General features: G+C 52.4%; 1 protein-coding gene across 3 annotated transcripts; it reads right to left on the bottom strand.

The window, feature by feature from the left end:
* Positions 1-423: 423 nt before the first annotated feature.
* Positions 424-10,776, bottom strand: RAB3D (RAB3D, member RAS oncogene family). 3 transcript variants are annotated; one of them, XM_033854249.2, is made up of 5 exons: positions 10,628-10,776; positions 8,991-9,256; positions 8,090-8,208; positions 7,875-7,999; positions 424-3,380 (listed from the first exon to the last, which is right to left on the bottom strand). In XM_033854249.2, exons 2-5 carry the CDS (start codon positions 9,216-9,218, stop codon positions 3,193-3,195), a joined length of 660 nt encoding a protein of 219 aa, XP_033710140.1. In that variant the 5' UTR covers positions 9,219-9,256; positions 10,628-10,776; the 3' UTR covers positions 424-3,192. The 3 variants fall into 3 exon arrangements, with proteins under 3 accessions (XP_033710140.1, XP_033710141.1, XP_033710142.1); XM_033854250.2 differs by having other exon boundaries at positions 10,576-10,749; XM_033854251.2 differs by lacking the exon at positions 10,628-10,776 and adding an exon at positions 9,780-10,040.
* Positions 10,777-12,085: the final 1,309 nt, after the last annotated feature.

The raw sequence follows: 12,085 nt of genomic DNA, 5'->3' as shown, positions 1-12,085 counted from the left end.
GCAAGTGGGAAGAGTGACAGGGAAAAGTGAGGTGACAGGTCAGATCATGCAGGGCCTCGTGAACCCCGGGGAGGACTTAGGCATTTACTCTGAGTCAGGTGGGAGCCATGGAGGGCTCCCACCAGAGGGACGTGACCTGACTCAGGTACTCACTGGCGCCCTCTGGCTGCTATGGGGAGGACAGACCTTCTAGAATTAGTTGAGGCAACATCATCCTCTTCGCCCTTCATGCAGTGGAACTTTCCAGGGCCAAGGCGGTGACCACGAGGCCCGGCTAGAGGCAGCCCTAGACCTGAGCCTCCCTGTCCTGATTCGGGTTCTGCAGCATCACACATGGCCCTCGCCCAGCTATCTACTTGACTGTGATTTAACTGTCCTCTTCCTGGAGGACATTTCAGTAATGGCAATAAAAGAACAACTGCATCTGGGCGTAACAACTTTAATTGTTTTTCTTGTGGAGAAAAGAGCACATCTTTATAAGTGGACATCCAAGAATGGCTTACACAGGAGAACCACACCCAGAATATAAATGATCAGGTCCAGAGCTCTCTCTATAGTGTGTTTTGGGATCATTGGGGAGAAGCCAGTTAGGGGAATCAGCACTTCAACACTGAGATCAAATTTCACCACTTACTTGGTTTTTTTTTTTTTTTTTTTCCAGTGGGGTAGGAGAGAAAGATACAAGAACATGATCCCCAGAGAAGCCAAAGAAAGAAAAAGAAAAAAAGCATAACCCCAGATGGCAGTCATGGCAATTTCCCACTGAAATTGCCTGTGGAAGGACAAGTTGCTGAAAGCAAATGGTGAGAAGGCACAGCACAGATGCAGGATACATCCTCAAGTGACCTCCCCAGATGCCAGCCTCCCTGGAGTTGGGAAGCTGTTTTCCCACAGCCTTTGGCTTAATTTTTGTTTGTAAACTCAGCAAACTCCCATTCTCTCCTAGTGATCTTTGAGGACATCAGTTTCAGTTTCTCAGAGACCATCAGGAGTGAAAGCTCCCCCCTAAAAACCTCACAAAATAAAAACTTACATTATTTTTAGAAGAAGCAAGAAAAATTCTCCTACGTCATTCCCAGTCTTAAGAGAGCCCAGAGGCAGCTGTCTCAGTTACTACTTGAAGCTGAACTGGTGAAAAATCTTGTGTAAACAGAAAGCTTAGGCCAGATCAGGTACAAGATACAGCCAGAGCTGTTGTTTTTATCACACGGGAGATGACAAGTCAGCTTGTCCCTCAGATAGTGACACTCTGAACCACCATTTTTTTCTGGCAGCCGTTTAAGGAAAATGAACTGACCAACAGGGTCTCGACAGGCCATGGTGCATCTCAAGAAGCCTTTTTCTAGCTGCTTTACTTTCTCTTTTATGTTAAAGCAATTAACATTTTTTTTTTTAGCAATTAACATTTTTGACTCCCACCCCAAACCTTCAGATGCTCTCTCATGGTGCATTTCCAACAACTTGTCCTTTTCATCACAGTACAGTTGTTGGTAGACAAAGATATCCCCACTTTGAAGCTCTAAGGACAGCCCATGGTTTGGGGGTGAACAGGGCCCTCTAGAAATAAATTCAATCTCCAGCTTCTATAAAAGTAAGAACTACATTAAACTTGAAGCAGACCTTCCCCACTCTTGGAAGGAAGCAGCAGAGATCCTTAAGCTTACAGGAAGTCATTTTGGCACCAGGGGCTGGGAGACTGGACAAACCATATGCTTGGCCATTCTCACAGTGTCTGTCAAGTTCTGGAGTGTCAGTGTTCCAGGGTAGAAGAAGGTCTCATGTCACCAGGTTTGGACTCTGGTGGGCAGGAAGGGCCACTGAGCTGAGGATGGGGCTGGGGGGTGTATGTGTCAAGATGTAGATCCCCAAACTGCACATCATCTCTCAGCAGGAGCCCCTGGTAGCTGGGGACCCCAAGCTGGTGGGCTCCCCACTAGTGCCTCAACCAGGGAGCCTGGTTCCCCGCCCATCCCCCATCAGCCTGCCACTCCCCAGCTGCACCTGTGAAATGCAAGCGGCCACAGCAGTTACCCAACCCTGCCTTCTCGCCCCTCCAGCCCAACCCCAAAGCATTCTTTCGAGTGACTCTTCCATTAGAGAACATCACTGGACCCTAGCGATGACATGGCCCAGGAAGCCAACACTGCGCCTTCAAGCTTTTTCAAGTGGAAGGGGCCAAAGTCCTTACATGGAGAGCAACCAGCCAGCACAGGAAAACAGGAACATTGCTCAATTTCCTTTTCTAGCAGGATGTCGGATGTGGAAAGAACCTTGCTTAAACCATTACCAGCCAAACAGGGCCCGGAGGAGGCAGGTCTGGGCAGGAGAGCCCAGGCTCCTGACTCTGAGTTAACTTCCGGTAGAAAGTCCCCAGCAGGAACGCCAAGGGTTGGGTGATTCTCTGCCCGGCCCCATGTGGCCCATAGTTCCAGAATTCAATTCTGGATCAGGGATGAAGTGGATAAGCTGAAACAGTGGCAGGGTCGTGGGTGATGTGGAATTCCGGGGAAGCTCAGAAGGCACTTCTGTGGTCCCTGAAGCCAGGCTGGGGAACGGGGGATGTGGGGGGGGTCTGACTCCCTCTTCTCTTACAACGGGAAAAGCTGCTTTAATACTGCTTTCACAGGCAGAGGATGTGCAGGCCTGAAAGGAGGGTTCTGGGAGGACTAAATCACCACCCTGCCTTGGAGCCTCGAGGTCTGAGAAGGTTCACAAGCAGACTGGGTGACCCTGAGAAAGGAGCCGCCTTCCACATCTCCGGGGATGAAGTATGAGAATCCCCGCTGCACGAGGGAGAAGAAGAACCATCTTTGGCCAGCGCGTGAACTCCAAACAATGCCCGACAAAGAAACGGATGTGGATAAGTGGTTCTAACCCAGAAGGCACTGTGGATGCCCCTCCACCAGGCGGGATGGGACACGCTGCCCGCACTACCCCCACGAAGATGCCCCATCCCCAGACTCTGCCTGCAGTGCGGAGTCCCCAGGGTCTGGAGCCTGTGAAAGGGGCTGCTGGGGCAGGCTGGTGGCCATGGCCAGAGAATGCGCCATGCGGGAGTTGGCAGGGGACAGGGGGATGCGGCTGATGGGAGGGGAGGGGGCGCCCTGAGCTTGGAAACAGCCCTTGTGGCTCATGCCTCAGTCACTGTCCCTGCCGAGGCAGGAGGGGGTGGGTGGGGGTGAGGGATCATCTCTAGCAGGGGCAGCTGCTGGTATGCGGGAGTGGGGTGTCCCCCAAGGCCGGGCCTTTCCCATTGCTGCCCGGGCTGGAGCTGGGTTCCAGGGACTCATTCATCTTCTCGCAGATGACATCCACCAGGCGCTCGAAGACCTGCTTCACGTTGATGTTCTCCTTGGCGCTGGCCTCAAAGAACTTGAAACCTGCAGGGGCATAAGATGGGAAGAGCTGTGAGACCCTGGGGGGCAGAGCCTGGACTGTAGCATCACCCGAACCTGGGTTCCAAGCCCAGTTCTGCCCTTAGGGCAGCTGTGGGACCTTGACTGAGGGCCTTAGTCTCTCTGAGGCTCAGTTTGCTCTTTGGTAAAGTGGGCACAATGCTGCTGCTGCTGCTGGTAGAAATCTGTGACAGCAGCCCTTGCCTGTACTACCTTGCGTATCTCTTTGTCACAAGGCAGTGGCAGCAAGAGCCCAGGCAGTAACATTCTGGTGTCCAGCGGATATGGGGGTGCCCCTGTGTAAGTGGGGCTCATCTTCTATTCAATTTCTGCTGCACAGGAAGGCACAGCCAGGGCGCCCACAGAGCCAGATATTTATGTGGACCTTCTAAATGGAGCCAAGTGTTTCACATGTTCTGGAACATATGTTCTAGGTCCAATAAAACAGAGGACTGAGCACCGGCTGAGGACTGGCTTCAGCCCAGGGGCTACCAGTTTGCAACCTCTGTCACCCAGCGAATGGCAGGTTTCAAAGAGTTTGTAGGGAGCATACAGTGCACACGGTTCCTGGCCTACAGAATGCACTAAAAATGATAATAACAATAATAATAATAATAGGCAGTGCTTACATCATGCTTACTACGCAGCAGGCAATTTTTCTAAGCCCTTTACATAAATTAACTCATTTAAGGATGCTCTAAGATTTATACTTTCTTTTTTGGCCACACCGCACAGCTTGCAGGATCTTAGTTCCCCAACCAGGGACTGAACCCATGCTCCCTGTAGTGGCAGCGTGGAATCCTAACCACTGGACTGCCAGGGAAGTACCTATACTATTATAGCCCATTTTACAGATGGGAAAACTGGGGCACACAGAAGGAAAGTCACTCATGTAAATTCATACAGGGAACACAACCAGGCTGCCTGGTTGGAATACTAAAAGATTAAACATTTCTAGTGTATCACCTTGGGCCTCGGGAGGGAGGGCAGGCTGGCTGATTCCCTTTGGGGAAGGGGATGCCGAGGTAGCTTTGAATATATTCTTAGCATCGTAGTGACCATCATAACTTTTTCTCATTAAAAAAAAGTTTATCCCTCCTGGAAAAGGTGAGAGGTGGTACAAATGCTTTGGGGACCTGCCCAGGGTCCCTAGGCTATAAGAAGTGGCCCACCAACCTGCAAGTAAGGGAATAAATGACAGACCTTCCTGCACCCTTAAAAGGCTGGTTCAAGCTCTGCTTGCTGGGAGCTGTCCCTGAATGGTCCCCAATGTGTTCCCATCTGCCATCCCCAAGGTAGGCCAGAAATTCAGAAAAACGTCCACCATATTACACACATCACAGGGTAAACAGTCCTCTATCCCAGCACTTGTCATTATCATGCAGCACTACAAAAATGTCATTGTAATTAGTTACGTGTGTAATTATCCATTTACTACGTCTCTGCTACTAGCACACCAGCGCCAAGAGGACAGGATGTCTGTCTGCCTTGTCCACAACTGCAGCCCAGTGCCTGGCATAGAGCGGACGCTTGGAAACCACTGACTGAATGATTGATTGAACAGATGGATGGATGGATGTACAGATGGATGGATGGATGAATGGATGTGTAGATGGATGGACGAATGAATGGATGTGTAGATGGATGGATGGATAGCTGGATGGACAGATGAATGACAGAGGCAGGGCACAAAAACAGATCTCTAGTCTCAGTCTGGCGATCATCAATGTCACCCCTCTGTCTTCCTAGGCAAATTTGGCATTTCCTTAATTGTGTCTGGCTCTGCCTCAAATAATCTGAAGTTTTTTTTCTTTTTGAATACTTTTTTTCTGGTTATAAATACGCATTCACTGGAGAAACTAGAAACTACTGAAAAATATCAAGAAATATAGAAAAGCTGTGTGTAACCTCATCACCCAGAAGCAATTACTATTGGTGTTTTGATATTTAGTTTTCCACTCTTTTTAAAAATACAAATACATAGGGCTTCCCTGGTGGCGCAGTGGCTGAGAGTCCGCCTGCCGATGCAGGGGACACGGGTTCGTGCCCCGGTCCGGGAAGATCCCACATGCCGCGGAGTGGCTGGGCCCGTGAGCCATGGCTGCTGAGCCTGCGCGTCCGGAGCCTGTGCTCCGCAACGGGAGAGGCCACAACAGTGAGAGGGCCGCGTACCGCAAAAAAAAAAAAAAAAAAAAATATATATATATATATATATATATATATATATATATATAAATACATAATCGTTGGGGTTCGGTTTGTAGGGGTTATGTGTGTGTGTGCACATGTATGTGCCTTTTTTCTTACAAAATTGGGATCGAATTCTATCTCCCACTTTGTCCTCTAATGTTTTAAATTTAATGCCCGAGTGGGAATCTCCCCTCACACCAGGCACTAGATGTTTTCTGCAAGAAGGTGTGGGCAGGGGACTTCTCTGGCAGTCCAGTGGTTAAGACTCCGTGCTTCCACTGCAGGGGGTGCGGGTTTGATCCCTGGTTGGGGAACTAAGATCCCACTTGCTGCGCAGCCAGAAAAAAAAAAAAAAAAAAAAGGAAGGTGTGAGCAGCATCCTCAAGTATTCTAGCCCACGGCCGGCCACCAAAAGCTGACTCCCCAGCACACCTGTTAATGAGACCCAGAATGAGGTTCCCAGAAGACACAGGGGACAAGGGAGCAGGTTAAGTGGCACCACGAGGGAGCAGAGTCAAACCCCAAACGGAGACATTCCACAGAACAAAGACCCAGTTTCTCCAACAAACGATGGCAAGAAAAAAAAAAGAGAAAGAGGACCGTTATGCTCCAGGGGTCTGCAAACTTTTTCTGTAAAGGGTCAGATAGTAAATCCCTTAGGTTTTATGTACAAGCATCAGCAACAGTTCACAATCATGCTAGCTAATGCTTCGATGCAATCTACACGTATGCCGGACTCTGTCAGAACTGCTTCACACGTCATGACTCGTTTAACCCTCCTGACAACCTGAGGAGGTGGGGCTGTTATTATCTGCATTTCACACATGAGGAAGGGCAAGCCCAGAGAGCTGAAGTCACCGGTGCGAGATCACAAAGCAATCGAGAAATAACAGGAGTTAATGTTCAATCATGGCCAGCATTTGCTTAATCTTTCTAACAGCCAGCCCTATGAAGTAGATGTGGTTTTCACCTGTTTCCTAGATGGAGAAATGGAAGCACAGAGAGGGTAGGTGAGGTGCCCGAGGTCACACAGCTAGTAGGTTGTAGAAGGGGATTCTAGCTCCAGAGTCTGGGTCCTTAACCTGCCCTCCCCCAGAGAGGTTACAATGCCTCCCGCAAGGAAAGTCCTGGGGAGGGCCTAGAATACTAGAATACTCCAAGATAAGATTTTCTTTTAGCTTAAACTTTGAATTGATAATCCATTTACCTGATTCAGAAAGGTAGACTGAAAAGTCCCCCTCCCACTCTGGTGCCCTGGCCTGCCAGGTCTGAGACACCCAGGTCACCACTGTTACTAGATCCTTCTGTATCCTTCCAGAGTTCCTTTAAGCAAACATAAGTATAATATCCTTATTCTCACCCTTTTTATACACTAATGCAGGGGTTGGCAAACTTTGAGCTGCAGGCCAAATCTGGCCTGTCACCTATTTTTTTTTTTTTTTTTTTACTGAAATACAGTTGATTTACAATATCATGTTATCAAGTTAGTTTCAGGTGCTGTTACCTATTTTTGTAAATAAAGTTTTATTTCATGCTCATTCATTGATGTATTATCTATGGCTGCTTTCAGGCAGAGCTGAGTGGTTGTGACACAGACCCTAGGACTGAAAACATTTCCTATTTAGCCCTTTAAGAAAATGTTTGCTGGGGAATTCCCTGGTGGTCCAGTGGTTAGGGCTCCACGCGTCCACTGAAGGGGGCACGGGTTCAATTCCTGGTTGGGGAATTAAGATCCCACAAGGAGCAAAAAAAAAAAGAGAAGAAAAGAAAAGAAAAAGTTTGCTGACCACTGGACTAAAGGAAGAAGCCATACTCACCTTTCTGCAGTTTGCTTTTTCCACTTAACCACATACCCGGAGACCCCAGAACATAAAGAAGGTCCTCATCCTTTCTTACAGCTGCGTAGTATTCCACCATGTGACTATAGTTTATGTGTAGCTGCTTCCCCCACCGTGAAACACTTGGGAGGTTGCCAAGGTTTCCCTCCACTAACGGTGCAGCAATTTGATATACCCGCCACTTCCCACATGGGAAGTGGATGTCTGTAGGATAAATTCCCAGAAGTGGTTTTGCTGCGTCTGGGTTCCCAGGGCAGTGGGGCGGTAAAGGGTATCTGTGGGTGAATCCTCTGAAATGAAATGCAGCAGGTGGTATACAAGTGGATATTTTTCTGGGCAGATCTTCAAAGGGCAAAGGGTTGGTGACAGTGGTTGGACCTGGGACTCAAGCACAGGGTTGGAGGTTTGGTTCTGGGAGGTCCCAGGCCTGTGGCCCAGGCTGGGCACTAACCAAGGTCGTCAGCGAGCCTTTGGCCTTCCTCAGTGGGCACGACACGCTCGTCCTCCAGGTCACACTTGTTCCCCACGAGGATGACTTGAGCGTTGTCCCAGGAGTAGGTCTTGATCTGCGTGGCCCTGTGGAGTTTGAGGGGCTGTGTTAGGCCAGAGATTAGGGTCAGGGGGAGAGGGCAAAGGTCAGGGGGTCAGTGGTCAGCAAGCACTCACCAGTCCTGCACGGCGGCAAAGGACTCCTGGTTGGCGACGTCATACATGAGCAGGAAGCCCATGGCTCCGCGGTAGTAGGCTGTGGTGATTGTACGGTAGCGCTCCTGGCCTGCCGTGTCCTGGGCACACAGTGGGGTCAGGCGTCTAGAAGCCACTCTATTCCCCACCCCACTCCTGGAGGCCCCTGTCTGAGGCTCCAGTCTCCCAGCCTTATAGCCCCAGTTTGATGAGCAAGACATGGATCTGCCCTCACAGCCCCCTGGTCTAATGGGAGAAACATGGGCCTGCCCGTGTAATCTCTAGTCTATCGGTGGAGACATGTCCCCTGTCCTTGAGGGGTTCCGGTCTGAGGGGTCAGTGGCCTTTCGAAGACTTGTAAGCCCTTCTGACCTCATCTCCAAGAACCAGCTTCATGACCACAAATAAGAACCACGTGAAAAAAAAAAAAAGAAAAAAAAGAAAAAAAAAGAACCACGTGGGCCAGAGGCTACCACCTTGATGCAGACAGCCTGATGCTCGTTACCATGACAATCATTACCGGCAGGCGCTTTGGGAAAAAGAGCATGGCTCTGAAGAGGCTCAGTGGGGGCCTCTGGGCTTGCCCCGAGAGGGGACCCAAACCTCTTCTCCATTGGTCACCAGGTCTTCTAACCCAACTTGGGTTAGTACTGTCTCCCCCTCAGACCCTACAGGGCAGGGCACATCCCCCTCATCCTGATGAATTCACCTCATAGATAATAACCCCTGCTCCTCTTCACACCTACTCCAAGCCCCCTCCTCGACTCTGGACACTTGTCCTCACCCAGACCCTCCCCACAGCCCTACACCCTCGCCCGGACTTCCCTGGAGGAACCCCAGCCCCTGCCTGGCCAGCAGACCCCCAGACAGCCGCCTGGCCCACCCAGATCTGCAGCTTGATCCTCTTGTCGTGGCGGTAGACGGTCTTGACCTTGAAGTCGATGCCCACAGTGCTGACAAAAGCGGGCGTGAAGGAGTCGTCGGCGTATCGGAACAGAAAGGACGTCTTGCCCACGCTGCTGTTGCCGATGAGCAGCAGCTTGAACATGTAGTCGAAGTTCTGGTCTGCCGCATCCCGCTGGCCCGTTGGGGGATCTCCAGCTGACGCCATCTTGGCACGGAGCCTCCTGGGAGGGGAGGGCTGGAGCCCTGTAGGGAAAAAAAACCCACCAGGAATGGCTCCAGTGTCTACACCAGACCTGGACTCAAATCCCCGCTCTGCCACTTGGAAGCCAACAGACCCCGGATGCGTCACTGGCCCTCTCTGGGCCTCAGTGTCCTCTTCTGGAAAATGGGGATGTTTGTCAAATGCAAGGGCCCAGGTTGGGGGTGCCCCATCTGGCCACGGAGGAACCAGACCCTGCGGAAGGTGCAGGTGTGGACTTTGCCCCAGGGTGAGCAGCTGGTGTGGCCCAGGTGTGAGCTGGGGGGAGGGGGGGTTGCCAGCTGGATAGAGTCCCCCTCAGGGCCTGGGTGTTGACTTTGGCAGGTGTTGGCCACCTGCCTGCCCCCACCCAAGCCAACTTTAACTCCTTCCCTGATCCCCATGGGGAGGGGGCTTTCAGTGGATACACCCCAGGTTTAAAGCCCAGCTCTACCACCACATGGGTACTGCCACCTTCTGTTTGTCCAAGGGGCCGGGCCCATCTCCCTCCCAGTAGGGCTGACTCACCCCAGCCCCGGCTTCAGTCCACGGAGGCCAGAATGACGGTCCTCAAACGCAAGACCACCCTCAGCCACCACCACGACCCCCTGGTCCTGCCTTTCCTGGCAATCTGTCCCCACGGCTGGGCTGCTTCATTTGGATCCAGCTCTCCCCCTCAGCCCTCATGGCCTCAGTTTCCCCAGCTGTTTATGGCTGCTCCCTGAGCCTCACAGGGAGGCTCCAGAAGGCCTGGGTGAATGGGAACAACCAGCATAGGAACCCCTGGCAAAGCCATTTCTCAACTGCCCCGCGGGGCTTTTTTCCACTTTAAAGGAGGACCCAACTAGCCCCCCTTTCCTGCCCAGCCCTCCGCCCCACCCCGTGTTCCGGGAGAACGAGTTTGAGGAGGGGAAGAGAAAGGCAGGAAGCCTTTCCCCATGCAGGGCAGGGCCGCCGGTATGGGGGCCCCCGCCCCGCCCCATCCCCCAGCCTCAGCCCACCTGTCAGCCGGTCCCACCTCTTTCTGACAATCTGCCGACTCTCCCTCAAGCCTGCCACTAGGTAAGGGACCCCGGAGGGCTTGACACTGTCCCCCGTCACTAGATGTGGGGCGCCCCAGCAGGTGCAGGGGAGCTCAGGAGCTTCTTCCCATCACCATATGGTCCCATCTCTTGTCCCCGGCTGGGCTGTCTGCCCCGCCCGCGCCCCATTAACGCTCCCCGATGAGCCCAGCTGGGTGGGGGCGAGGGAGGAGGCGTCCCCCGCTGCCTGCCTTTGTTCCCAGGCCCCGGGCCTCCCCCTAAGCCCCTGTCCCCCCCAAGACCTGCTGAGACGCGGAGGCGCGGGTTAGGGTGCGCTCCCTCCGACGGGGTCACCTCGCGTGGGGACGCCGCCCTCAGACGTTCCGCCTCCGAACTCGCTGCGACCTGGCCCTGACTGCGACCCGGACCCCGCAGCCACAGCCGCCACCGCTGCCCGCAGCCACCCGGATCCCGCGCCGGCCCCGCCCAGGCGTGGGAGGAGGGGCCCCTCTCGGGGAAGGGCGGGGCGGGACCGGGGCGGGGCCTGTGGAGACCGCGGATTGGGGGGCGGGGGCGGGGGAGGGGCTGGAAGTCGCACCGCGCGCGCAGCTATCAGTTCCCTGACAATAAATATTGCATTTTCACTAACCATACGTGGAGCTCCTACTACGTGCACAGCAGCTAAGCTAAGGAGCTCCTACTACGTGCACAGCAGCTAAGCAGCACGGACTCTGGAGCCGGGTTCGAATCTCAGCTCCACCACTTTCTAGCCTTGTCGCTTTGGACATGTTAACCTCCCTGGGTCTCATTTTCCCCATCCGTCACGTGGTCGATAACGAGGGTACCCACCTCACAGGGTTGTGTAAGGGTTCTGATCGGAGTTAGTGTTTGTAACATGCAGCGCCTGACCTAAACTGGGCTAGAGCCTTTCCCAAATACCCTTAAGGGCCCTTAGAATTAACCACCACCACCACCACCCCCACCCCCACCCCACCCCCACCACCCCCACCCCCACCCCCACCCCCACCACCCCCGCCTTTTACAGATAAAGAAATTGGAAATCAGAGAGGGGCAGACGCTTGCCTGAGGCCACACAATTTGGCAACCAGGCCCAGCTGAGGTCCCAGACTTTTCTTCAAGCCAACAGAAGAGAATCTGCAGTTATAACAGTTCAGGCTTGGGACTTCCCTGGCGGTCCAGTGGTTACGATTCTGTAATTCCACTGCAGGGGGCACAGGTTCTATCCCCTGGTTGGGGAACTAAGATCCCACATGCCATGAAGGGTGGCCAAAACTTTAACACAAAACAAAACAAAACACAGTTCAGGCTTTGTTGGGCTTCAAATCCCAACAACTGCGCCTGAAGCCACTTGCTGAATTTCTCTGAGCTCCCATTGCTTCATGGAACAATGTTAGCCACCTCTAAGGGCTGTTGTGGACAAACTGAGATGATGTGTATCAGTCAGGAAGGGATGGCATATGCTCAGTAACAAGCTGCCCTATAGTCATCATGGCATCTAACATCCAAGGTTTGTTTCTCTCACACCGGTCATTGCAATGAGGGGAAGATGTGGCGAATCACATACTGGCTTGTATACTTCTCTTTGGAAATGACTTTGCTTACATTTCACTGGCCAAAGCAAGTCACATGGCCACCCCCGATGTCAATGGGGTGAAAAATATGATTGTCCTCTAGGGATCAGAACCAGCTGTTGTTACAATAATACATGATCTGTGCAGTGGTTAGCGCCACACCTGGCACACAGTGGGTGCTCAACAAATGGGCACCATTATAGGAAGAGCTTAAGGGCTG

Source organism: Tursiops truncatus, chromosome 3, assembly GCF_011762595.2.
Source record: "Tursiops truncatus isolate mTurTru1 chromosome 3, mTurTru1.mat.Y, whole genome shotgun sequence".
NCBI lineage: Eukaryota > Metazoa > Chordata > Mammalia > Artiodactyla > Delphinidae > Tursiops > Tursiops truncatus.
Note: the sequence above shows the minus strand (reverse complement) of the source record. Positions and strands in the feature narration are given on the sequence as shown.

Coding starts and splice junctions, on each gene's coding strand:
- RAB3D (XM_033854249.2), bottom strand. CDS start 9,218: ATGGCGTCAGCTGGAGATCCCCCAACGGGCCAGCGGGATGCGGCAGAC. Junction 8,209..8,990: donor GGATCAAGCTGCAGATCTGG/GTGGGCCAGGCG, acceptor CTGTGTGCCCAG/GACACGGCAGGCCAGGAGCG. Junction 8,000..8,089: donor TTTGCCGCCGTGCAGGACTG/GTGAGTGCTTGC, acceptor CAAACTCCACAG/GGCCACGCAGATCAAGACCT.